Source organism: Narcine bancroftii, chromosome 2, assembly GCF_036971445.1.
Source record: "Narcine bancroftii isolate sNarBan1 chromosome 2, sNarBan1.hap1, whole genome shotgun sequence".
Classification (NCBI taxonomy): Eukaryota; Metazoa; Chordata; class Chondrichthyes; order Torpediniformes; family Narcinidae; genus Narcine; species Narcine bancroftii.
Genome location: NC_091470.1, coordinates 335,390,948 through 335,417,055, shown reverse-complemented (window position 1 = coordinate 335,417,055; position 26,108 = coordinate 335,390,948). Strand labels below are relative to the sequence as shown.

Here is a 26,108-nt window from a genome sequence, read left to right as displayed (position 1 = left end):
TAATGTCCATTTTGCTCGCCATTAGTAGCGGCAGTCAATTCCATTCAAGGTATGGTGACTGGCTTTAATGAAGCTACTCTGGCTTTTCCCATTACAAATCCACAATGTGCATGGTCTTGGTTATTTCGCAGTACTAAATAACTGACAAATATTGGCAACTTTTGACTAACTCCTTTACTTGTTCTCCAGTATACTGTTCCAAGTAATCAAGATGATCTTTAGCATTTTTGGTATTGCTTTTAATGTGATGTTCAAAAGATTTCATGAATGTCAGATATTGTAATGGATCTCCATTTAAAAATTTGAATTTCCTTTTTATTAGATAAACCGTATGAACCTTGCAGAGATTTCATTTTGTTTTGCTATAAGTGATATTATATTTTCTTGTCCACCATAGCTTACGACTGGTTGCCTTAAGGTGAATGGAGAAAACGGATCTTGAACTGGTGCCGTAAGTGTAGGACCTTGAGTGTAGCTGGTTCTCCAGCAGCATGAAAAGACATCAATAGTTGAATATAATCAACTTACCTGATTGAACTTGGCTGAAATACCCTCCTTTCGGGAAGATCCATATATTGTGTGCTCTGGAGAGATTGAATGTCGCTAGTTCTTTCCATAGGATTGGCCATTGTCATTTGAGCACGAGCAGTGATACACTTGGCTCCATGCTCAAGTATATTTGTTTCTTGTGGCTGTTACCTATTGGTCTGCTGCAAGGTTAGGTGCTAGGCCTTTGGGTACGTCACTTTGAGTGACAAATCTTGTAGAAGTGGAAGCTAATGCTTTGACTTCGGCCATATTCATAGCACGTTGTTTCTCAAGCTCTAGTCTTTTCTCTTCAATAATCTAGTTTGTTCTTAACTAGCCATTTGTAACCTTTTAAGTTGCTCTTGCCTCATTTGCTGATTCTTGATTCCAGCTTCTCGCCTTAGTTGCTGATCCCTGATTTCAGCTTCTTGCCTTAGTTGCTAATTCTTGATTTGAACCTCAGTATCCTCTAAACTTCTTCTTCTTTCTTTGGCTTGGCTTCGCGGACGAAGATTTATGGAGGGGGTAAATGTCCACGTCAGCTGCAGGCTCGTTTGTGGCTGACAAGTCCGATGCGGGACAGGCAGACACGGTTGCAGCGGTTGCAGGGGAAAATTGGTTGGTTGGGGTTGGGTGTTGGGTTTTTCCTCCTTTGTCTTTTGTCAGTGAGGTGGGCTCTGCGGTCTCTTTTTAAAAATTTTTTATTTTTCACACCATAAATCACATTCGCCATGATACACACTTTTTCTTTTCCACACATATACAGTGACTTTTTCTCTCCCCCCACCTCCTCCCAAGCCACCCCCCCCCCCCTCCCATCCATTTTAGGTATACAATCTAGGTTACATTAAACCAATCAGACAATGTTGTCATTCAACAAAAATACACCAGAAATTCTACTGAGTCCATTCTTTTCTTTCCTTCTCCTTCCATCAACTTAGGTAATGATTGTCCCCGGTAGGTTTTCGCTATTGTATTTAATGTAAGGCTCCCATATTTGTTCGAATATTTCAATATTATTTCTTAAACTATATGTAATTTTTTTCTAATGGAATACATTTATTCATTTCTATATACCATTGTTGTATTTTCAGATTATCTTCCAATTTCCAGGTTGACATAATACATTTTTTTGCTACGGCTAGAGCTATCTTAACAAATTTTTTTTGTGCATCCTCCAAATCAATTCCAAATTCTTTGTTTTTTATGTTACTTAGGAGAAAGATCTCTGGATTCTTTGGTATATTGTTTTCTGTTATTTTATTTAATATCTGATTGAGATCTTCCCAAAATTTTTCTACTTTCTCACATGTCCAGATTGCATGAATTGTTGTTCCCATTTCTTTTTTACATCGAAAACATCTATCAGATACTGTTGGGTCCCATTTATTTAACTTTTGAGGTGTAATGTATAGTCTGTGTAACCAGTTATATTGTATCATACGTAGCCTCGTATTTATTGTATTTCTCATCATTCCAGAACATAATTTCTCCCATGTTTCCTTTTTTATCTTTAAATTTAAATCTTGTTCCCGTTTTTGTTTAGTTTTACCATTTGTTTCCTCATTCTCCTTTTCTTGCAGTTTAATATACATATTTGTTATAAATCTTTTGATTAACATTGTATCTGTAATCACATATTCAAGGTTACTTCCCTCTGGCAAACTCAAACTGCTTCCTAATTTATCCTTCAAGTAGGATCTCAATTGGTAATATGCCAGCGCTGTATCTCCAGTTATACTGTACTTATCTCTCATTTGTTCAAAGGATAATAATCTATTTCCTGAAAAACAATTTTCTATTCTTTTAATCCCTTTTTTTTCCCATTCTCTAAAGGAAAGGTTATCTATTGTAAAAGGGAGTAACTTATTTTGCGTCAATATTAGTTTTGGTAATTGATAATTTGTTTTATTTCTTTCTACATGAATCTTCTTCCAAATATTGAGGAGATGATGTAATACTGGAGAAGTTCTATGTTGTACCAATTTTTCATCCCATTTATATAATATGTGTTCAGGTATCTTTTCCCCTATTTTATCTAATTCTAATCTCGTCCAGTCTGGTTTTTCCCTTGTTTGATAAAAATCTGATAGGTATCTTAATTGTGCGGCTCTATAATAATTTTTAAAGTTTGGCAATTGTAAGCCTCCTTGTTTATACCATTCTGTTAATTTATCTAGTGCTATCCTCGGTTTCCCCCCTCTCCATAAAAATTTCCTTATTATTTTCTTTAACTCTTTGAAGAATTTTTCTGTCAGTTGTATTGGCAATGCCTGAAATAAGTATAATATCCTTGGAAAAATGTTCATTTTAATACAGTTTATCCTTCCTATTAGTGTTAGTGGTAAATCTTTCCAATGCTCTAAATCGTCCTGTAATTTTTTCATTAGTGGATAATAATTGAGTTTATATAATTGGCCGAGATTTTTGTTTATTTGTACACCTAGGTATCTTATTGCCTGCATTTGCCATCTAAATGGAGATTCCTTCTTAAATTTTGAGAAATCCGCATTATTCATAGGCATTGCTTCACTTTTATTTACGTTTATCTTGTAACGCGACACTTCTCCATATTCCTTCAATTTCTTATATAATTGTTTTATTGATAGTTCAGGTTCTGTTAAGTACACTATAACATCATCCGCAAATAAACTGATTTTATATTCCTTGTCTTTTATTTTTATTCCTTTTATATTATTATCTATTCTTATCAATTCTGCTAGTGGTTCTATAGCTAACGCAAACAATAAAGGTGATAGTGGGCATCCCTGCCGCGTTGACCTGCTTAAGTTAAATTGCTTTGATACATGTCCATTTTCTGTCACTTTCGCTAACGGTCCCTTATATAATGCTTTAATCCAATTAATATACTTCTCCGGTAAACTGAATTTTTGCAATACTTTGAACAAATAATTCCATTCTACTCTGTCGAAGGCCTTCTCTGCGTCTAAAGCAACTGCTACTGCAGGTGCTTTATTTCCTTCTACTGCATGAATTAAGTTAATAAATTTACAAATATTGTCTGTTGTGCATCTTTTTTTGATAAATCCAGTTTGGTCTAAATTTACCATTTTCGGTACCTGCTCTGCTAATCTGTTTGCTAATAGTTTAGCTATTATCTTATAATCTGTGTTTAGTAAAGATATTGGTCTATATGACGCTGGTGAGAGTGGATCTTTCCCTTGTTTTAGTATTACTGTAATTATTGCTGTTTTACATGAATCTGGTAAGCTTTGTGTTTCATCAATCTGGTTGATTACATCCAGGAGGGGCGGAATTAATAAGTCTTTAAATGTTTTGTAGAATTCTATTGGAAATCCATCCTCTCCTGGTGTCTTATTATTTGGTAATTTTTTTATTATCTCTTGTATTTCTACTGTTCCAAATGGTTCTGTTAATTTATTTTGTTCCTCTATTTGTAGTTTTGGTAGTTCAATTTTAGTCAAAAATTCATCTATTTTCCCTTCTTTCCCTTCGTTTTCAGTTCGGTATAATTGTTCATAGAATTCTCTAAAGTTTTCCTTAATTTCTTTTGGATTATATGTAATTTGTTTGTCTTTTTTCTTTGATGCCAATACCATTTTCTTAGCTTGTTCTGTCTTAAGCTGCCATGCTAGGATTTTGTGCGTTTTTTCACCCAGTTCATAATATTTCTGTTTTGTCTTCATTATATTCTTATATGTTTGTAATGTTTCATATTTTATTTTTTTATCCGCCAATTCTCTTCTTTTAGTTGTATCTTCCTTCATTGCTAATTTTTTTTCTATATTTACTATTTCCCTTTCCATCTGCTCTGTTTCCTGATTATAGTCCTTCTTCATCTTGGTTACATAACTTATTATTTGCCCTCTAATGAATGCTTTCATTGCATCCCATAGTATAAACTTATCTTCCACTGATTCCGTATTTATTTCAAAATACATTTTTAATTGTTTTTCAATATATTCTCTAAAATCCTGCCTTTTAAGTAGCATGGGATTTAATCTCCATCTATACATTCTTGGAGGGATGTCCTCTAGCCTTACTGTCAATATTAAGGGTGAATGGTCCGATAGTATTCTAGTTTTATATTCTGTTTTTCTTACTCTATCTTGCATACTAGCTGATAACAAAAATAGGTCTATTCTTGAGTATGTTTTATGTCTAGCCGAGTAATATGAATATTCCTTTTCTTTTGGGTTTTGTCTCCTCCATATATCCAAAAGTTGCATTTCTTGCATTGATTTAATTATAAATTTGGTTACTTTGTTCTTTCTGTTAATTTTTTTCCCAGTTTTATCCATATTTGAATCCAAATTCAGGTTGAAATCCCCTCCTATTAGTATGTTCCCTTGCGTATTAGCTACCTTCAAAAAGATATCTTGCTTAAACTTTTGATCTTCTTCGTTAGGTGAATATACATTGAGTAGATTCCAAAACTCCGAATATATCTGACATTTTATCATTACATATCTCCCTGCTGGATCTATTATTTCCTCTTCTATTTTAAATGGCACATTTTTACTAATTAATACAGCCACTCCTCTTGCTTTTGAATTATACGATGCTGCTGTTACATGTCCTACCCAATCTCTCTTTAATTTCTTGTGCTCCAATTCAGTTAAGTGTGTTTCTTGGACAAATGCTATATCAATTTTTTCTTTTTTCAGTAAATTTAGCAGTTTCTTCCTTTTAATTTGGTTATGTATTCCATTAATATTTAAAGTCATATAGTTCAACGTAGCCATTTTATACTTTGTTTATCTTCCCTTTCCGTTTTTCCATCATTACCTTTCCTCCTTTTCCATTTCTGTTTTCTTATTTTAAACCCTTTATAAGACAACATTCCTAAAACATCAAACATTTTCCTTATTCTCCTATTTATAACTTCTTTAGCCCCAATCTCCCCTTCCCCTCCTGAGTTGTCCTTTATCCCTTGTCGAACAACCACATCTCCCCTCTCCATTTGGGTTTGCGAATTCACTCGCAAGCGTCAACTGATTTTGCAGTGACCGCAACTCCCCCCCCACCCAGCCCCCCCCAGAAAAGATTTCACTTTTCATATGTAACAAAGGTCACTCTTTTAATTCCCTCCTTATTCTCTCTATTCCATTACCTTCCCTTATTAATTCTTGTCTATACTATCTATATTTTCCTCTAAATACAGATACATTCACGTATGCACATTATACCTATACACTCTTATACCTCTTTACCCACATACATATCAATCGTGATCATTTTTACTCTCATTACACGTCTTCATCCCTCAGTCTATTTTGTAATTGTTCTGCAAATTTTCGTGCTTCTTCTGGATCCGAGAATAGTCTGTTTTGTTGTCCTGGAATAAATATTTTCAATACCGCTGGATGCTTTAGTATAAATTTATACCCTTTCTTCCATAAAATCGCCTTTGCTGTATTGAACTCCTTTCTCTTCTTTAGGAGTTCAAAACTTATATCTGGATAAATGAAGATTTTTTGCCCTTTATACTCCAGTGGCTTGTTGCCCTCTCTTACTTTTTCCATCGTCTTCTCCAGTACCTTTTCTCTTGTAGTATATCTTAGGAATTTTAGTAAAATAGATCTTGGTTTTTGTTGTGGTTTAAAGGCCAATGCTCTATGTGCCCTTTCTATTTCCATTTCTTGCTGTAGTTCTGGACATCCTAGGATCCTAGGGATCCAATCTTTTATAAACTCTCTCATATTCTTGCCTTCTTCATCTTCCTTAAGGCCCACTATCTTTATGTTATTTCTTCTGTTATAATTTTCCATTATATCTATTTTCTGAGCTAACAGTTCTTGTGTCTCTATAACTTTTTTATTAGATTCCTCTAATTTCTTTTTTAAGTCCTCTACCTCCATTTCTGCTGCTACTGCCCGCTCTTCCATCTTGTCCATTTTCTTTCCCATTTCTGTTAAGGTCATATCTATTTTATTCATTTTCTCTTCTGTGTTGTTTATTCTTCTTCTTAAATCATTAAATTCCTGTGTTTGCCATTCTTTAAATGACTCCATGTATTCTTTAATAAGAGAAAATAAATCCTTTATCTTGCCTTTCCCTTCTTCTTCTATTTCACTGTATTCTTCCTCTTCCTCTTCTTCTTCCTCTGGGTTGGCCATCTGTTGTTTCTTTGTTGCCCTTTTCTTCTCTTCTTTCTTGTTTCCATTGTCTTCTGTGTTCTCTTTTTGCTACAGGTGTTCTGCAGCTGTCGTTGCCGGCTGTGGAGATCGACTCCCCAGCTGGTCACCCCTCCCGTCGGTGTGTTTTTTTTCATGCGCGGTTGCGCACTTTTACTCGGCTCAGCGAGCCATTTTTGTAGTCCAATTTCTACCGACCTGAGGGAGCGGGTTTCTCTCTCCACCGCGGGCCTCTTCGAACAGGTAAGGCCTTGTCCTTCTTCCTCCATTGTCTTCTCTTCCTCTCTTCTTACCGTTGATTTCGATTTTTCTTTTTTTGTCGCCATCTTCTTTCCACCTTTATACTCATTTTTCTTTAACTTTTATTTCTGTGCCTTTGTGTTTTCCTTTGTTTTTTCCGACTTTTCTGGAGAAGGCTGGAGTTCACCGTCCGGCCACTACTCCATCACGTGACTCCTCCCTCTGCGGTCTTCTTCAAATGAGGTTGCTGCCTGCCGAACTGTGAGGCGCCAAGATGTACTTCTAAAGCATATCTTTTCTCCAACCACTGTTATTGTGCACAGACAGTAGCCAAGTCTGCTTGTGCCTTGGTGTCATCGGTAAATTTGTAGATAGCTTTGGAATTGTACCTGGCCACACAGTCATGGGTGGACAATGAGTAGAGTAGTGGACTAAGCACACATTCTTGAGGTGTGCCTGTGTTGATAATCAGTGAGGAGGAGACATTGTTTCCAATTCGTACTGTCTGTGGTCTTTTGATGAGAAAGTCAAGGATCTAGTTGCGGTGTGGGGTGCAGAGGCCCAAAGTTTGTAGCTTCTTGACCAGCCCTGAAGGAATAATAATGTTGAAGCCTAAGCTGCAGACGATGAAGTTGCTGTTTTTGAGGTGATCCAGACATATGAGTTGCTGTTTTTGAGGTGATCCAGAGCATAGTGGAGAGCCAGCGATATTGTGTCTGCTGTGGAGCGATTGTGGTGATTGGTGAATGGCAATGGATCCAGACCTTTGCTTTGTACGTATTAATTCTGGCCATGACCAGCCTCTCAAAGCATTTTATCACAGTACAAGTTAGTGCTACTGGGCTCCCTCTGCTCTTCTTGGGCATTGGGATGACTGATGCCCTTTTGAAGCAGGTGGGAACCTCTGACTTCAGCAATGAGAGGTTGAAAATGTCCCTGAACTCTCCAGCTAGTTGGTTGGTGCAGATTTTCAGTGCCCTGCCAGGTACATTGTCAGAGTCTGATGCCTTATGAGGGTTCACCCTCTTGAATGGTTCTTACCTAGTCCTCAGAGACTGATATCACAGGGTCCTCAGCTTTTACAGGGATTGTATTAGGCACTGTTGAGATCTCCTCAAAGCGAGCATAGAAGGTATTCAGCTCATCAGATAATGAAGCAGCATAGTCATCTATGGTGTTTGCCCTCACTTTGTAGGCCCATAATATGGGCTGATGAATGACTCATGGCCTTCTGGGAAGTGGCCCATTTTTTGATGATTTCAATTATGTTGCAGGAAAAATTGAATAATGATTGGCTGATTAAATGTAATCTAAAAATAAGTGCTCTTCTAAAAATGATCAGACCAGTAAAGAGGATTTTTTTTTGTTATTTGTGCCCTGGTCTTCTAATTAAGAGATAATTTTGTGGTCCTGAATTTGTCTTCCTGTATTTTCCAGTACATTTTGAAGCATTATGGTGAAAATCCTGATAACTACAGTGAGGAACTGAAAAAACTTGATCACCTCAGACAGGTAGGTACCTAACAACTGCCTTTGGTACCAAAACTCCCTCTTTTGTTTCAAAGCATTTTCTGAGTGTTTTTTTAATTTTACTGTGGCTAGTTTTATTTTTCAAATACTTTTTAAAGTAACAAAATATTACGAACATCATATTTTCAAATAAAATGTTTTACAAGAGCCTACTGTATCGTTACAGCAAATTCATTTCTGATTTGCTACTGGCCTGTAATAGTGCACCTTCCTATTCTCCTCCTTCACCCTCTTTCCCTGAACATGAACATTTCTGTGAATGGTGGACGAAGCACCCAGCTAGTTCACAGTGTTTATTCACTCCTGATCTCCAGTGCTCTCTGTGACCTTGTGTGCTTCTGCATTAATCGGTTTCCTATTATGTTCCCAAGATCTGTGGTTTGTGGGTAAATAGACCACTTTAAATGACTCCTAATTTGTAATGGTAGAATGTGATGAGTTTAGAGGAAGATCGACAGAATAAAATATCATGGCACATTCGGTGGACCAAAGTGCTTGGTTGCTCATTGATCAGGAGCAAGAGGTGGACATGTATAAATGGGACCAATGTCTCCTAGACCTAACATCCTTTCAAGAGTTACTTATTAACACTCCTTGCAATTCCATGAGCAATGCTTCCGATATCATAGAGATGTAATCAAAATCAACACTTAACCTGTCATTGACAAGTATAAGTAAATTAGTGCGGAGGGCCATGCATCTCAAAAAACGTATACCTATACCAACTAGAGTTGCAGTGTCTTCAATGTCGGGGTTGTGAAAATACTTAGCATCCATGAAGATTTGTTTGACTTCTACACTGTAAAGCAGCTGATGGGTTTGATTAAAAATAATTAGAAGATCCAAGAGCAAATTAATTGTAAATGCAAATCATTCTTGGATGGAAAACTTTACCATGTCTTAAGAGTTAACAGTTATACAGGGACTTGATATCTGGATTTAGTTCATAGTTTAAAAAAGAACTCTGAACTGAAGAAAAGGTGGTTTGAGGAAAGAGCACCATAATGTGTCAGGATTCTTTATTGCCATCAAAGACATATGGACAAACTATCCAAGGGCCCACCTACTGGGAGTTAAGAAAGCACAGAAGGGTTTATCAAGAGGAAGTCAATGGTCACTTGAAAGTCTTTCTTTTTAGTTCCTTCCTAAATCAAAAAGTCTGCGTAAGTACTTCCCCAATCACTCAGGAAGAGATGAGTCACTGTATCAAAATAATTATTTGCTGTACACAATATTAAAGGGTTTTTTTTTCAGATCAGCAGGACGATTATTAAAGCAATATACCCTTTGAAGTCTTGCTTGAATGGATTTTGATGCCATGACAAATATATTTTGTACTTTTTAGGCACTCAAATAACAACTTGCAGTAGAGGCATTTATAGATTGATCTGTTAATTAATATATTTTAGAATAAACCAAGACAAAACTTTTTTGGTGCAGCAAAATAACTGCAGCAGTGCTGATTTGTTTTTTTTCTTTTCCTCTATATTTTTACATTTATTATGTATCTTATTGCTGTAATCTGTGTAACTACTTGTGGTTATTTCTCAGTAACTTCATGGCAGGTACTTCTGATCTGTCTTTGTGCGTAGGATTATGACTTGTGTTCCAATCAATTTTTTTAAAAAACCCACAAAGGCTAAAGTTTAGCAGAGCTCTGCATAAAGTCACAAATATCATCTATAGAGGGGTGTAATAATTAATAACTGCCTCTTGGCATACAATGATGGTATCTGCAAGCTGCTTGCAATAGTTACTTGAGCTGGGCTAATCATACATGGTAGAAAAATAATATTTCAGAAGTTTTCTAGAAAGGTGCTCCTACATCACACAGTCTAGGAATATCCCAGCTAATTAGTTGTGTGGCAAGCTACATAAATGTTATGGTGTCCATCTTGTCTGATACGTGACATTGCTGGTATAATTCTGACACTTTACTGTCATTCAGATAAATTATGAAAATGGAAGTAGAAGCATTTAATTTTCTAAAACACGATTGCAGCTGTGCACTCTATACCTGTTACAGTCATAATCTAATTTATTGGGCATTGTCTAAGTTTAATAAGCTCCCCATACCTGACTGAGGTTTCGTGGTGAATTTTTTTTCTTCTTGATGTTTATTGTGCATCATTTAGGAAAACTTTTGATGTCTGCTTCCATATGTATAATAGCTGTAATTTTGATTAATATTATTTTGTAGTTAATAGGATTTTTAAAAATATGATTTGAAAGTACTATTTTTCTAAAATAAAAACACCTCTGAGATGTTTGGTGTTAACTTACAATGGAATGAAGCAAAAGCAAGGTAAAATAAGATTATACAGTGAAAATAAACTTGAGAGGAAAGAAAATCCATTCCCTTCTGTTCTTCATTATAGACTGGGTTACCTACCACTTGGTATTTCGTGCCATGAGATTTAATCTTTCCAGCAGACACTTGAAATAGAAGAAATGGTGCACAAAGGCAAAGTTGTGTCTTTGTTCAGATTTGTTGCATACTAACCACCTATTTATTCTTGAATTGCAGAGTGCTGTGAATGTTACACGAGACTTTGAAGGATGCAGTACACTGAGGAAGTACTTTGGGCAGCTTCACTATCTGCAGAGTCGTATTCCTATGGGGTCAGGAGAGGAGGCAGCTGTCCCAGTTACATGGTAACCACTGGATCTTGCCTCTGCTGGGTTTTCATTTTCCTTCTGAATGCTCTGGTTTGTCACCGAAAATAAAAAAGCCAATGAAGGGAATGAGATTCTGCGGTTTCTGTGGCGATTAGTGGGAGGTGATGAGAGACCATAGGATCCAGGTAGTACATTAACACATGAAGCTGCTACTTGCCAGCAATCGTTGTGCTGGCCAAGTTGCACCCTCTAGCTCCATTTCATGGCTCTGCGCCACTTCATCGCTCCCCTCAGCCTGCCCAACTACAGCTTTCACAGCCAGTCTGTACAGTGGTGTTTTGTGTCACAAAAAGCTGTGTGATGAGATGTCATAGTTTCATTGTTGAAGGAATGCCAGTTTCTGAACATAGTAGTCTGCACCCCAAGCAGATGTTTTTGTGAGTTTATAGGGAGTACATACAAGTGAGTGTTTGAACATTGGTAGTATAGTTAAGAAGCATTCTGCAGGCCACTGTGTTGCTTTTAACTAAATAATTCTTTGTAAGAATCTCATACCACTGTCAAGCTATCCCCAAAAGCCCCAATTTACCCACCCTTCCTCCTCCTCCTTTTGCCTTTCTTCCCAGTTCTGCTACTCCTCAGATTTTCCAGGTCCTATGTGCTCTAGAAACTGCCCCAAAATCTAAAAAAAAAGTATTGCATCATTTCTACAGTTAAATATTAATTTTCTCCACTGCTATTTTCTCTACTTATTAATATGTAACACTGAAAGTAATTCAGATTTTTTTTGAGTTCTAACTCTTGAATTTCTTTGCAGAGGACCTCTTCCTTTTCCCTAAATTGTTAGTACCTAGGTAGTTCATGTTCGCCCTCTTCTATCAGGAGGCTGTGCAGCATGCAAGACAACTTGCCACCCTGGAGTAACTACTATGGCAATACAAATTCAAGCCTATCTGTGCAATCTACTGAATCCTGTACCATTGTTTCTTTTTTTAACTCTTCCTGACTGTGAAGCAGAGTCACTTGTGGTGCCATGCTCTGACCTATAGCTGAACTTACCTGAGGGATCACAGCCTTCATGTATTCAAAAGAAAAACAAACTGTTGATGAGCAGCATGGACTCTGAGCATTCCTGCAACTGTCATGCTCCATTAGTTTCATGCTCATCTTCTGGTCTTCCTCTTCAACTTGGCAGTCACTCATTCTCTTGATCTCCTCACACACTCTTGCTATGTTGTGGTGTAAACATTCAATTAGTGAAGTTCGGAGCAGATGTATCCTGGTCAATCTTATCGCCACCCCATCTTTGTAATCCAGAGCAATGCTTATCACCTTCATTTTGTAACTCAGAGATCAAGGCAGACATGTCTGGATGAACTTCTTCCACATATGGTCATGTAAGTCAGTGGAAGTGTCCACATGGCATCAGATGTGCTTTCCACAAGTCCAAGCTACTTTTCCCACTCAAGTATGTACTCAGCATATTTGAAGTCCAGCATTACAATGATAGCCTGCTTCCATGGTTGGGTCTCTGCATGATGCCTCTGAGTTCTGCTACCTCTTATCTCTCTTTATTTCTACTTGCTGGTCTTAAATAGCCTCTGTGGCTGCCCAGGTCAGCAACGTATCTTATAGATCTAGAGAAGTAAGTGTAGGCACTGACAACGTGATGTGCTTGTTGAAATTACAGGACTGAGATCTTTTCTGGCAAGTCGGTAACTGTTGATGAGATTTGCTATGAGCAAGCCTGCATTCTTTATAATCTGGGTAAGTAGCAATTGTGCAATTTGTACACTGGCGGGATTTTGGGCAATAATCTTTAGCTCTTTTCTTTGCAGTCTTAAATAATTGTTTTGCCTATTGGTAAACACATTCTCAAAATGTTGAGAGGAGTAAAATATGAAAGTCTATAGGCACTGAGATTGAAATAAAACCATAATGCTGGAGAGGAACTCAGCAGGTCAAACAGTGTACTTTATATAGCAAAGATAATGATACATAACTAACATGTTGGATTTGAGCTCTTCATCAAGGTAGGAACAAAATTGGTTGGTGCCTGAACTGCATGGTTGGGGGTGAGGATGAGGGACAGGGGGAGGAGCACAGGCCCACAAGCAAGAGGTGATGGGTGAACAAGAGAGGGAGGGTACACAAGCAGACAGGGGAGGAGGATACTTCTATGAATGGAAAAGGAAGGAGGTGGAGAGCATGAGGAAAAAAAGACAGGGGTGGGGAAGAGAGTGGCCACAAACAGTCATTCCAAGTGAAGCAACACTTTTTGTGAACCTGCAGGAGTCGTCTGCATGCTGTCCTCACGTTATGGCCTTCTCTACAAAGTAGAGACTGGACGCGGACTGGGAGATAGCTTCGCTGAGCACCATCGCTCTGTCTGCATGAATGACGGATCATCCAGTAGTCAACGCCCCACTCCAGCACTGACATGTCTGTCTGTAGCCTCGTGTACTGACAAACCAAGTCCGCCCATAAATTGGAGGAGCAACACCTAATGTTCTTTCTGGGCACTTTCAAACTGAATGGCATTAGCATCAACTTCTCCGGTTTCTGCTACCCCACTCCCTGTTCTTCCTCTCTTCCCCATCCTTCTGTCTCCTTTCCTCCTCTCCACCCCTTCCCTCTCCATTCACAGCCATCCCTCCCTCCCCTTTTGCTGGTGTTCCTTCCCTTTTATCTACCTATTACCTCCTGGTTGTGGGCCTGTGCTCCTCCCCTGTCCCTTCCCTTCACCATTTTGTTCAGACACCTGCCTACAATTTGTTCATACCTTGATGAAGGGCTCAAGCCTGAAATGTGGGTTATGTATCTATCTTTGTTACATAAAGTACACTGACCTGCTGAGTTTCTCCAGCATTGTGCTTTTACTCAGAATATTGACATACAGTAACTGGCATGGTTGCAATGTACATTCCTTGTTGGCCATAAAATGGTGGTGTGGGTTGTTGAAATGGAGGCTTGAAAGAAGATATCAATGTCTGTAATGTGGACATATTGATTTGACTTAAAATTATGAAGCACTCTTGGAATTTAGCAATGTTTCAGTAGCTTCCTGCTTTTTTACTCATTTTATCTGATTTCACAAAAACTCTAAAACTTTCATAGTACATTTGAATAATAAATATTTCAGCTGTTTATTATTTTTATTTGATTATTTAAGCTCGTTTCTCTACCTAGATGTTAATTGAAATGATGGTTGTCAGTCCTGGTATGGTATGCACTATATTGCTGGACTGAACATTCTTGCTGTCTGCCTTGTATTTAAAAAAAATACAAATGATATATTTGTTAAAATAAATGTGGCCCCCATAAAATAGGACAAGTAGTTTAATCAAGTTTCATTAATTATATGTCGGGTTGCATATTGGGGAGGAATTTTTTTCATATCTCATTGAGTCATATTTGTGGCTTCTCTTGGTATTCTCATTTACTACTCAATTGGGTGAATTACATCAGAGATTATGCTGTAGATGACTAAGATATTGAACTGGTTAGACTTTTCTTTTTCTTCTAGGAGCTCTTCATTCAATGCTTGGCGCCTTGGATAACAGAGTTACTGAGGAGGTAGACAATGCAAACAAATTATTGCAAAATTATATCTTCTTAAAGATTCTGCCTTTGTTTAATATGTACATTAACTGAATTTCATTTGCTTGTTTGCAGGGTATGAAGGTTTCCTGCACACATTTTCAATGTGCAGCAGGAGCTTTTACATATTTGCGAGATCACTTCAGTCACTCCTTCAGTGTAGACATGAGCCACCAGATCCTCAACCTTAACATCAACTTCATGCTGGTAAGGACAAGTCTTGGTGTGGATTCAAAGGTTTTGTAAACTTGCCTTCTACCACCTTGTAGTTATTTAACTGTTAAGATGTGCGTAACAGTCATGTCGTCAAGATGATCTGGCACACTTTTGACTTAATTGAGTTAGCTTCCCTCAGTTGTCCTGTGTATTCTGTCAGGGGTGAAAGTTAGACTGCACCATGCTTCTTGATTGCTCTTGGTTATTAGAAAGTGCCATGTGTGGATATCCTCTGACCTCACTTGATATTGTCCTTGTAGTAGCCTGTTGAATACTGTTACTGTTGATTCAAGAATACTTATTTGGAACTGGTACTAGCGGACAACTAATGCTCTTAGAAATGAGATGAATCATAAACTTTGAGGGAAGGAACTGAAATTAAATTACCTTTAAAGTAAATATTTATAGTAGTTATTTCTATATATAAAAAGTAATCTAGGCAACCCTATGTTGGGGGAGGGAGTGTCGTCATTCCTAGAAAATGGTCAACAGTTCTGTTTTTCATGCAATGAGGAGTTTCAAAAGGTTATTTACACAATCTGACAAAAAGAATAGTTAATGTTCTCAAATGTAATCAAGGTGGCAAGCTTTCAGAATGTAAAGAAAGGTTTTGAGAAAGAATACTAAAGTAGAGAATATGGCAATTTAAAGAATATTCCATTTTATGTATGGGAGAGAGGAAAGGGCCATTGCCACAATATATATATATAGGATAGACCATGCTTGTCTGGTAGAACAGAAGGCATTTACAAAGGATGTTAGCAAAAATGACTCGAATGTAGAAATGCAAACTAAAATAAGACCCTTGCCGAAGGATTGATTAGGTAAAGGTAGTTTAAAGTGAGATTGGAAAGAAAATTTGATTGTTTTTTATCAATTATGTGGTTAGAGTAGGAATGCAGTGGAGGACAATCTGAATGCCTCATGAGAGGGCTTTAAGATTATATAATTGGAAGTGATTGCACATCTTGGAATGATGTAAATGCAATCATAAATTAGGTATTGGACATATGAACACAAGATATAGGAACAGGAGTAGGCCATCTGGCTCAGCCATTTGTTAAGGTTAAATGGAATCTCCTGAGATGGAGTACAAGAAGGAAATAGTTTAGTGCCATGGTGTCAGGACAACAACTTCGCAAAGTCAGCAAAATGAAGGGGCTGATCATTGATTTCAGGAAGCTAGGTCTGTATCAATGGTGCTGAGGTGGAGATGGCATAGTTTTAAGTTTGCAGCTGTATATATCACTAGTAATATTTCCTGTCCAACCACCTGGATACAATGGCTAAGAAAGCACACCAATAATTCTTTTTCGTCATGTCCTGAATATAACCATATATAGCACAGAACAGGCCAGTATGGCCCTACTAGTCCATGCTGGACCAAATCCCCACCCTCCTAGTCCCACTGACCAGCACCTGGACCATACCACTCCAATCCACTCCCCTCCATGTAATTATCCAGTCTTTCCTTAAATGTAAATAACGTCCCTGCTTCAACCACCTCCACCGGAAGCTTATTCCACGTCCCAACCACCCTTTGCGTGAAGAAATTTCCCCTCATGTTCCCCTTATAATTTTCCCCCTGCAATCTCAAGCCATGGCCTCTGGTTTGAATATCCCCCACTCTTAATTAAAAAAGGCTATCCACGTTGACTCTCTCTGTTCCTTTTAAAATCTTGAACACTTCCATCAAATCCCCCCTCAATCTTCTACGCTCCAGAGAAAAAAGCTCCAGGCTACTCAACCTTTCTCTGTATCTCAAACCCTGACATCCTGTCAACATTCTCGTGTACCTTCTCTGCACTCTATTTTGTTTATATCCATCCTATAATTTGGTGACCCAAACTGCACACAGTATTCCAAATTTGGCCGCACCAATGCTTTGTACAATTTCATGATAACATCCCAACTCTTGAATTCAATACTCCGATTTATGAAGGCCAACATTCCAAATGCCTTCTTCACCACTCTATCTACCTGAGTATCAACTTTGAGGGTACTATTTACCATAACTCCTAAATCCCTTTGTTGCTCTGCACTCCTCAATTGTCTACCATTCAATGTATATGACCTATTTAGATTTGCCTTTCCAAAATGCAGCACTTCACACTTATCCGTATTAAATTCCATCAACTATTTCTCAGCGAGGGGTCACGTGATGGAGTAGTGGCCGGTCGGGGAACTCCAGCCCTCTCCGAAAAAGTAAAAAAAAGACAGTGAAAAAACAAAGGCACAAACACAAAAACCAAAATAAAGTGAAAGTAAAGGTGTGGAGAAAATGGCAGCGAAGAAAGAAAAGCCAAAAGCAACGGGAAGAAGAGAAGAAGAAAAGACGTCAGAAGTAGAAGGTGAAGGCCTTTCCTGTGCGAGGAGGCCCGCCATGGAGAGAGAAGCCCGCTCCCTAAGGTCAGCTGAAGCCCCAAACTCGAGACTACAAAAATGGCTCACGTAGCCAAACAAAAGTGCGCAACTGCGCATGCGCGATGCGCAAGACAAAAATAACACTGTCGAGAGGGGGGACCAGCTGAGGAGTCGATCTCCACAGCTGAAATTGACAACCACAACAAAGCAGCAAGTGGAAAACATAGAAAATAATGAGAACAAGCAAGAAGAGAGTAAAAAGAAATCAAAGAAACAACAGATGACCAACCCAGAGGAAGAAGACCAGCATCAAGACACTTCTAGTAAAAATAAGAACACCAAAAATACCCAACAAAATAAAACAAACAACCCAACAAGAAAACCAGAAGAGACAGAGGTAAAGGACACAGATCCCGGAGTGGACTCAGAAGAAGAGGAGGGAGAACACAGAGAAATGGAAGATGAAGGGAAGGGCAAGTACATGGATATATTTTTTTTTAAAGAATATATGGAATCAGTAAAAGAATGGCAATCACAAGAATTCAATGAAATAAAAAGAATAATAAAAAGTACAGAAGAAAAAGTGAATAGATTAGAGATTATCATGTCAGATATAGGAAAAAGAGTGAACAAGGTGGAAGAATGAGAAACAGCCATAGAAATGGAAGTAGATGACTTAAAGACACAAGAGCTGTTAGCTCAGAAGATAGATATAATGGAAAATTATAATAGAAGAAACAATATAAAGATAGTGGGCCTTAAGGAAGATGAAGAAGGCAAGAATATGAGAGAATTTATAAAAGCATGGATCCCCAGGGTCCTAGGAAGACCAGAATTACAGGAAGAAATGGAAATAGAAAGGGCACACAGAACATTAGGCCTTAAACCACAACAAAAACCAAGATCCATTCTAGTAAAATTCCTAAGATATACAACAAGAGAAAATATATTGGAGAAAGCAATGAAGAAAATAAGAGAAGACGAAACAACACCCAAAGGAAAAGGAATATTCATATTATTCGGGTAGACATAAAACATACTCAAGAATAGACCTATTCCTGCTATCAGCTCGCATGCAAGAGAGAGTTAGGAAAACGGAATATAAAGTTAGACTATTATCAGACCACTCACCCCTGTTATTGACAATAGAGTTAGAGGACATCCCACCAAGAATGTATAGATGGAGATTAAACTCCATGCTACTTAAAAGGCAGAATTTTAGAGAATTCATTGAACGACAAATTAAAATGTACTTTGAAATAAATACGGAATCAGTGAAAGATAAGTTTATACTATGGGACGCAATGAAAACGTTCATCAGAGGGCAAATAATAAGTTATGTAACTAAGATGAAGAAGGACTACAATCAGGAAACAGAGCAATTGGAAAGGGAAATAGCAAATATAGAAAAAGAATTAGCAATGAAGGAAGACACAACTAAAAGAAGAGAATTGGCAGATTAAAAAAATAAAATATGAAACACTACAAACATATAAGATGGAGAAGAACATAATGAAGACAAAACAGAAATATTATGAACTAGGAGAAAAAACGCACAAAATTCTAGCGTGGCAGCTTAAGACAGAACAAACTAAGAAAATGGTTTTGGCATTAAGGAAAAAAGATAAGCAAATCACATATAATCCAACGGAGATTAATGAAAACTTCAGAGAATTCTACGAACAACTATATCAAACTGAAAACGAAGGGAAAGAAGACAAAATAGATGAACTTTTAACTAAAATTGAACTACCGAAATTACAAACAGAGGAACAAAATAAATTAACAAAACCATTTGAAATAGAAGAAATACAGGAGATAATAAAAAAACTACTGAACAATAAAACACCAGGAGAGGATGGATTCCCAATAGAATTCTATAAAACATTTAAAGATTTATTAATTCCTCCCCTTCTGGAAGTAATCAACCAGATTGATAAAACACAAAGCTTACTAGATTCATGCAAAACAGTAATACCAAAGACAGGGAAAGATCCACTCGCACCAGCGTCATATAGACCAATATCTTTACTTAACACAGATTATAAGATAATAGCTAAACTATTAGCAAACAGATTAGCCGACTATGTACCAAAAATAGTAAATCTAGACCAAACTGGATTTATTAAAAAAAAGACAAACAACAGACAATATCTGTAAATTTATTAACTTAATTCATGCAGTAGAAGGAAATAAAACTCCAACAGTAGCGGGTGCTTTAGACGCAGAGAAGGCCTTTGACAGAGTAGAATGGAATATTTATTCAAAGTACTACAAAAATTCAGCTTACCAGAGAAATATATTAATTGGATTAAAGCATTATATAAGGGGCCATTGGCGAAAGTGACAGTAAATGGATATATATCAAAACAATTTAACTTAAGCAGATCAACAAGGCAGGGATGCCCACTATCTCCCAGTATTGTTCACGTTAGTCATAGAACCACTAGCAGAACTGATAAGAAGAGAAAATAAAATAAAAGGGATAAAAATAAAAGACAAGGAATATAAAATCAGTCTATTTGCAGATGACGTTATAATATATTTAGCAGAACCAGAAATATCAATAAAAGAATTACATAGGAAATTGAAGGAATATGGAGAAGTGTCGGGGTACAAGATTAACGCAAATAAAAGTGAAGCAATGCCAATGAATAATGCGGATTTCTCAAAATTTAAGAAAGAATCACCATTCAGATGGCAAACGCAAGCAATGCGATACCTAGGTATACAAATAAATAAAAACCTCGGCCATCTATATAAACTCAATTATTATCCACTAATGAAAAAATTACATGACGACTTAGAGCATTGGAAAGACTTAACACTAACACTGATAGGAAGGATAAACTGTATTAAAATGAACATTTTCCCAAGGATACAATACCTATTTCAGACATTACCAATACGCTTAACAGAGAAATTCTTCAAGGAGTTAAAGAAAATAGTAAGGAAATTTTTATGGAAAGGGGGGAAACCGAGGATAGCACTAGATAAATTAACAGAATGGTATAAACAAGGAGGCTTACAACTACCAAACTTTAAAAATTATTATAGAGCCGCACAATTAAGATACCTATCAGATTTTTATCAAACAAGGGAAAAGCCAGATTAGACTAGATTAGAACTAGATAAAATACGGGAGAAGATACCTGACATATGTTATATAAATGGGATGAAAAATTGGTACAACGTAGGAATTCTCCAGTATTGCATCATCTGCTCAACATTTGGAAAAAGATTCATGTAGAAAGGAATAAAACAAATTACCAACTACCAAAACTAATACTGACGCAAAATCAGCTAATCCCTTTTACAATAGATAACCTTTCCTTTAGAGAATGGGAGAAAAAAGGGATCAAAAGAATAGAAAATTGTTTTTCGGGAAATAAATTATTATCCTTTGAACAAATGAAGGATAAATATAATATAACTCACGATACAATGTTGGAATACTACCAACTGAAATCCTACTTGAAGGACAAATTGGGAAACAGTCTGAGGTTACCAGAAGGAAGTAATTTTGAATATATGATTACAGACACAATGATAAACAAAAAATTTGTAACAAACATGTATATTAAACTACAAGAAAAGGAGAACGAGGAAACAAATGGTAAAACTAAACAAAAATGGGAACAAGATCTAAACATAAAGATAAAGAATGAAACATGGGAGAAGTTATGTTCCGGAACTATGAGAAATACAATAAGCACGAGGTTACATATGATACAATATAACTGGATACACAGGCTATACATTACACCTCAAAAGTTAAATAAATGGGACCCAACAGTATCAGACAGATTTTTTCGCTGTAAAAAGGAAATGGGAACAACAATTCATGCAATTTGGACATGTGAGAAAGTGAAAAAATTTTGGGATGATCTAAACCAATTATTAAATAAAATCACAAAAAGCAATATACCAAAAAACCCAGAGATCTTCCTCCTAAGTAATATAAAAAAACAAAGAATTTGGACTCGATTTGGATGGAGCACAAAAAAGATTTGTTATGATAGTCCTAGCTGTAGCAAAAAAATGTATTATGTCAACCTGGAAATTAGAAGATAACTTGAGAATACAACAATGGTATATAGAAATGAATAAATGTATTCCATTAGAAAAAATAACATATAATTTAAGAAATAACATTACAATGTTTGAACAAATATGAGAGCCATACATGAAACACAATAGAGAAAACCTACCGTGGACATCTACCACCTAAAATGACAGAAGGAGAAGATAATGAAAAGAACTGACTCAGTGGAATTTCTTGTTTATTTTTATTGAGTGACAACATTGTTTGACAGGTTTAATGTATCTTATATTCTGAACTTTAAATAAATGGGAGGGAGGGAGGGGAGGAGGGAAGTGGGAGGAGAAAATGACACTATATATTTAAGAAGGAAAATGTGTGTATCTTGATCAATATAGTTTATAGTGTGAAAAATAAACAATTTTAAAAAAAAACTATTTCTCAGCCCACTCCTCTAGCTTTCCTATATCTCTTTTTAAGCTATGGTAATCTTCCTCACTGTCCACAATACCACCAATCTTTGTATCATCTGCAAACTTACTTATCCAATTCACCACCCCTTCTTCCAGATTGTTAATATTCTTTGGCTTGGCTTCGCGGACGAAGATTTATGGAGGGGGTAAAAAGTCCACGTCAGCTTTAGGCTCGTTTGTGGCTGACAAGTCCGATGCGGGACAGGCAGACACGGTTGCAGCGGCTGCAGGGGAAAATTGGTTGGTTGGGGTTGGGTGTTGGATTATTCCTCCTTTGCCTTTTGTCAGTGAGGTGGGCTCTGCGGTCTTCTTCAAAGGAGGTTGCTGCCCGCCAAACTGTGAGGTGCCAAGATGCACAGTTTGAGGCGATATCAGCCCACTGGCGGTGGTCAATGTGGCAGGCACCAAGAGATTTCTTTAGGCAGTCCTTGTACCTTTTCTTTGGTGCACCTCTGTCACGGTGGCCAGTGGAGAGCTCGCCATATAACACGATCTTGGGAAGGCGATGGTCCTCCATTCTGGAGACGTGACCCACCCAGCGCAGCTGGATCTTCAGCAGCGTGGACTCGATGCTGTCGACCTCTGCCATCTCGAGTACTTCGATGTTAGGGATGAAAGCGCTCCAATGGATGTTGAGGATGGAGCGGAGACAACGCTGGTGGAAGCGTTCTAGGAGCCGTAGGTGATGCCGGTAGAGGACCCATGATTCAGAGCCGAACAGGAGTGTGGGTATGACAACGGCTCTGTATACGCTTATCTTTGTGAGGTTTTTCAGTTGGTTGTTTTTCCAGACTCTTTTGTGTAGTCTTCCAAAGGTGCTATTTGCCATGGCGAGTCTGTTGTCTATCTCATTGTCGATCCTTGCATCTGATGAAATGGTGCAGCCGAGATAGGTAAACTGGTTGACCGTTTTGAGTGCCCAATGGAGATGTGGGGGGGCTGATAGTCATGGTGGGGAGCTGGCTGATGGAGGACCTCAGTTTTCTTCAGGCTGACTTCCAGGCCAAACATTTTGGCAGTTTCCGCAAAGCAGGACGTCAAGCGCTGAAGAGCTGGCTCTGAATGGGCAACTAAAGCGGCATCGTCTGCAAAGAGTAGTTCACGGACAAGTTTCTCTTGTGTCTTGGTGTGAGCTTGCAGGCGCCTCAGATTGAAGAGACTGCCATCCGTGCGGTACCGAATGTAAACAGCGTCTTCATTGTTGAGGTCTTTCATGGCTTGGTTCAGCATCATGCTGAAGAAGATTGAAAAGAGGGTTGGTGCGAGAACACAGCCTTGCTTCACGCCATTGTTAATATATATAACAAATAATAGTGGACCCAGGACCGATCCCTGAGGAACTCCACTAGTCACCGGCCTCCAATTTGAAAAACAATTTTCTACCAGTACTCTCTGACACTTCCCATCCAACCATTGCTGAATCCATTTCACTACCTCCTTATTTATACCTAATGCCTCCACCTTTTTTCCTAACCTCCTGTGGGGAACTTTGTCAAAAGCTTTACTAAAGTCTAAATAGACAACATCCACAGTCTTCCCTTCATCAATCTTTTTTGTAACCCCCTTGAAAAACTCTATAAGGTTTATTAAGCATGATCTACCCCAGACAAAACCATGCTGACTACTACCTATCAATCCCTGTTCTTCCAAATATTTATAAATGCCATCCCTCAGAACACTTTCCATCAACTTACCCACCACAGACGTCAGACTCACAGGTCTATAATTTCTAGGCTTACATTTGGACCCTTTTTTAAACAGCGGAACGACATGAGCCACCCTCTGGCACTACCCCCGTGACCAGTGACATCCTAAATATCTCTTTTAATGGCCCCACTACCTGTACACTAGTCTCCCTGAGTGTCCTTGGGAATACTTTGTCCGGACTTGGAGATTTGTCCACCTTTATCTTTTTTAACACTGCCATCACTACCTCCTCAGTTATCCTTATATGATTCATGACCTCCCCACTACTTTTCTTTACTTCAACTGGTACAATATTTTTTTTCCCTAGTGAATACCGAGGAAAAGAAATCATTTAAAATTTGCCCCATTTGACAAAAAACTGGGGAAAGTTCTGAATGTAATTCAGGTCATCACTCAAATCAGCCTCCCCTTCATTTACGCTTCTCGCTGCTTTGGAAAAGCATCAACATAATAAAGTATTCATCCCATCCCTGCCATGCTTTCTCCCCTCTCATGTTGGGCAGAAGATGCACTTACCTTGCATGTTTTTGATTGTTTTAATTTTTCTCTCTAACACTGTAACACTATTTAATTTTGTATTACCTTCTTAAGTGCGAATTGAGCTGCCTGTGTAGCTTGCAAAACAAGGAATTCAATACCTCAACACCATTTTGCAGCGCTATGCCTATAATGCTTTCCTGAATTATTAGAAATCTATTCATTTCTGTTTTTAATAAACACATTGAATGAGCTTCTCTAACCCATGAAGCAAATTACAAAGATTCACCACTCTATGTATGAAGAAATTTAACCTTGTATTAATTCTAAATGACCTGCCCTTTTTTTCAAACTGTACCCCTTAGTGAGAGAAAATGTTCAGCGACATTAAACATGTCTTGCCTTTTAAATGTTTTATAATTTTTGAGATGACCTCCATCTAAACTGCAGAGAATACGGTGTCAGCTATACAATTTCTCCTCTTATGTCAACCATATCACTCCTGGGACTACTTTAGGGAATCTTGCCTGAATTCAGACTAGAAACTTGGAGGGGGTTGTAACATGCTATAGTTTGAATCCAAGTGAGGGTTCTGAAGGCAATTGGTTAGAAATCGAACACTGTTATGGATTTAAAATATCTGTAGAAATAGAAACTATATGGTTTGATACTGATTCTGTTTTGAGCAGGGAATGGTTGAAGAGGTAAAACTGAACATGAGAGATTTATTTGTAAGTAAATATATTGCAGCAAGGTAGCTAGTGGCTTATACTTTTATAATTGACTCTTAAAAGGTTTAGCCTTAAGAAATTACGGAATCGACTTTACCAGTTGATTACCTACAAAGTGAATCTGTTTTCATTTTAATATTAATGATAAATTCATGAATTGCACATGAGTTTTTGTTTTTGGAGTTATTTTTCATTAATCTCTGTCTGCTATCATTGCATTTTAGGGCCAAGCTCAGGAATGTCTATTGGAAAAATCTATGCTGGACAACCGAAAAAGTTTTCTAGTAGCAAGAATCAGTGCTCAAGTAGGTAAATGCCATGTGCACTGTAAAATCCTATGAGAGCCATTAAATCCATTTCTGAATATACTTACCTCAATAATTTCATACTTCTACCCATCTTATCCCAGATGAAAATCTCTAATATTTCTTTAGATCTGTCTTTCAGAATTGTTTTTTACAGAACTTATTTAAAATTCTCATTAGGCCATACAACTTAGACAAGACCTTTGGCCTACGAAGTTTGTCATTCTGGTTGTGGCATTTCCCTCCATTTGGCCCATATGCCTTTGTTATCCATATAGCTGTCCTAATATGTTTTGAATATGAAAATTGTACCTGCTTCTGTGGCTTCCTCTAGCAGCTTGTTCCAGAAATGGATTACCCTTTGAGGGATAAAGTAGCTTGGTCCCTCTTCTCGCCTCTCATCTTCAACTTGCATTCTCTAATTCTAAAATCTACTCTGGGAGGGGAGGGGGTGGGGAAGACTGCAAGCATTCACTTTATCCATCTCACTTGTGATTTTATTAAGCTTGACCAGGTCACCCCTCAGCATCCTGCAATCCAGAAAATAAAGACCTAATTTTTCCCTATAACTCAGTGCTTCAAGTCCAGATAGTATCCTGGTGAATCTCCTGCACCATTTCTAACTGATCACATCCTTTCTAAATTGCTGCACTTGCATACAGTAATTCATGTGTGGTCCTACTGTTGCCCTTGTACAGCTATATTAGGATGTTACAACTTTTGTGCCATTGAAGTGCAACATGACTTCACCACCCTGTTCACCTGAATCACCACTTTCATGTAACTATCCTCCTGCGCTCCTAGTTCTCTCTCTTCTACAACATTTTCCAGGGCTATACTATTCACTGCACAAGTCCTGCCCTTATTTGACTTCTTCCTAACTGATCTAGATCCTATTGTAAACTTGGATATCCTTCCTCACTGTAAACTAGACCACAAATGTTGGTGGCACACCACTAGTCTCCTATCAGAGAAGCAACCACCACCCCCACCTGCCCCATTTCTATCATCTTCCTCCACCAAGCCAATTTTGAATCTAATTTGCCAACTCACCTTGGCTCTCTTGCGATTTAGCCTTCCAGACTAGTTTACCATCCAGGACTTTGTCAAAGACATTGCTTAAGTCCATTAAAAATAGAACATTATAGCACAGTACA

The 26,108-nt window shown here is 37.7% G+C and overlaps 1 protein-coding gene across 9 annotated transcripts in view; it reads left to right on the top strand.

The window, feature by feature from the left end:
* Positions 1 to 26,108, top strand: part of ptpn23a (protein tyrosine phosphatase, non-receptor type 23, a) — a 100,363-nt gene that overhangs the window by 6,858 nt on the left and 67,397 nt on the right. For 8 of the 9 annotated variants that reach the window (XM_069922160.1, XM_069922156.1, XM_069922159.1 and 5 more), the window contains exons 2-7: positions 8,325 to 8,399; positions 10,945 to 11,072; positions 12,727 to 12,803; positions 14,563 to 14,612; positions 14,712 to 14,843; positions 24,871 to 24,951. In XM_069922160.1, the coding sequence (XP_069778261.1) occupies positions 8,325 to 8,399; positions 10,945 to 11,072; positions 12,727 to 12,803; positions 14,563 to 14,612; positions 14,712 to 14,843; positions 24,871 to 24,951 (543 nt within the window). Of the gene's footprint in view, positions 1 to 8,324; positions 8,400 to 10,944; positions 11,073 to 12,726; positions 12,804 to 14,562; positions 14,613 to 14,711; positions 14,844 to 24,870; positions 24,952 to 26,108 lie in introns of those variants that run through there. The other variant, XM_069922158.1, reaches the window with a different exon arrangement.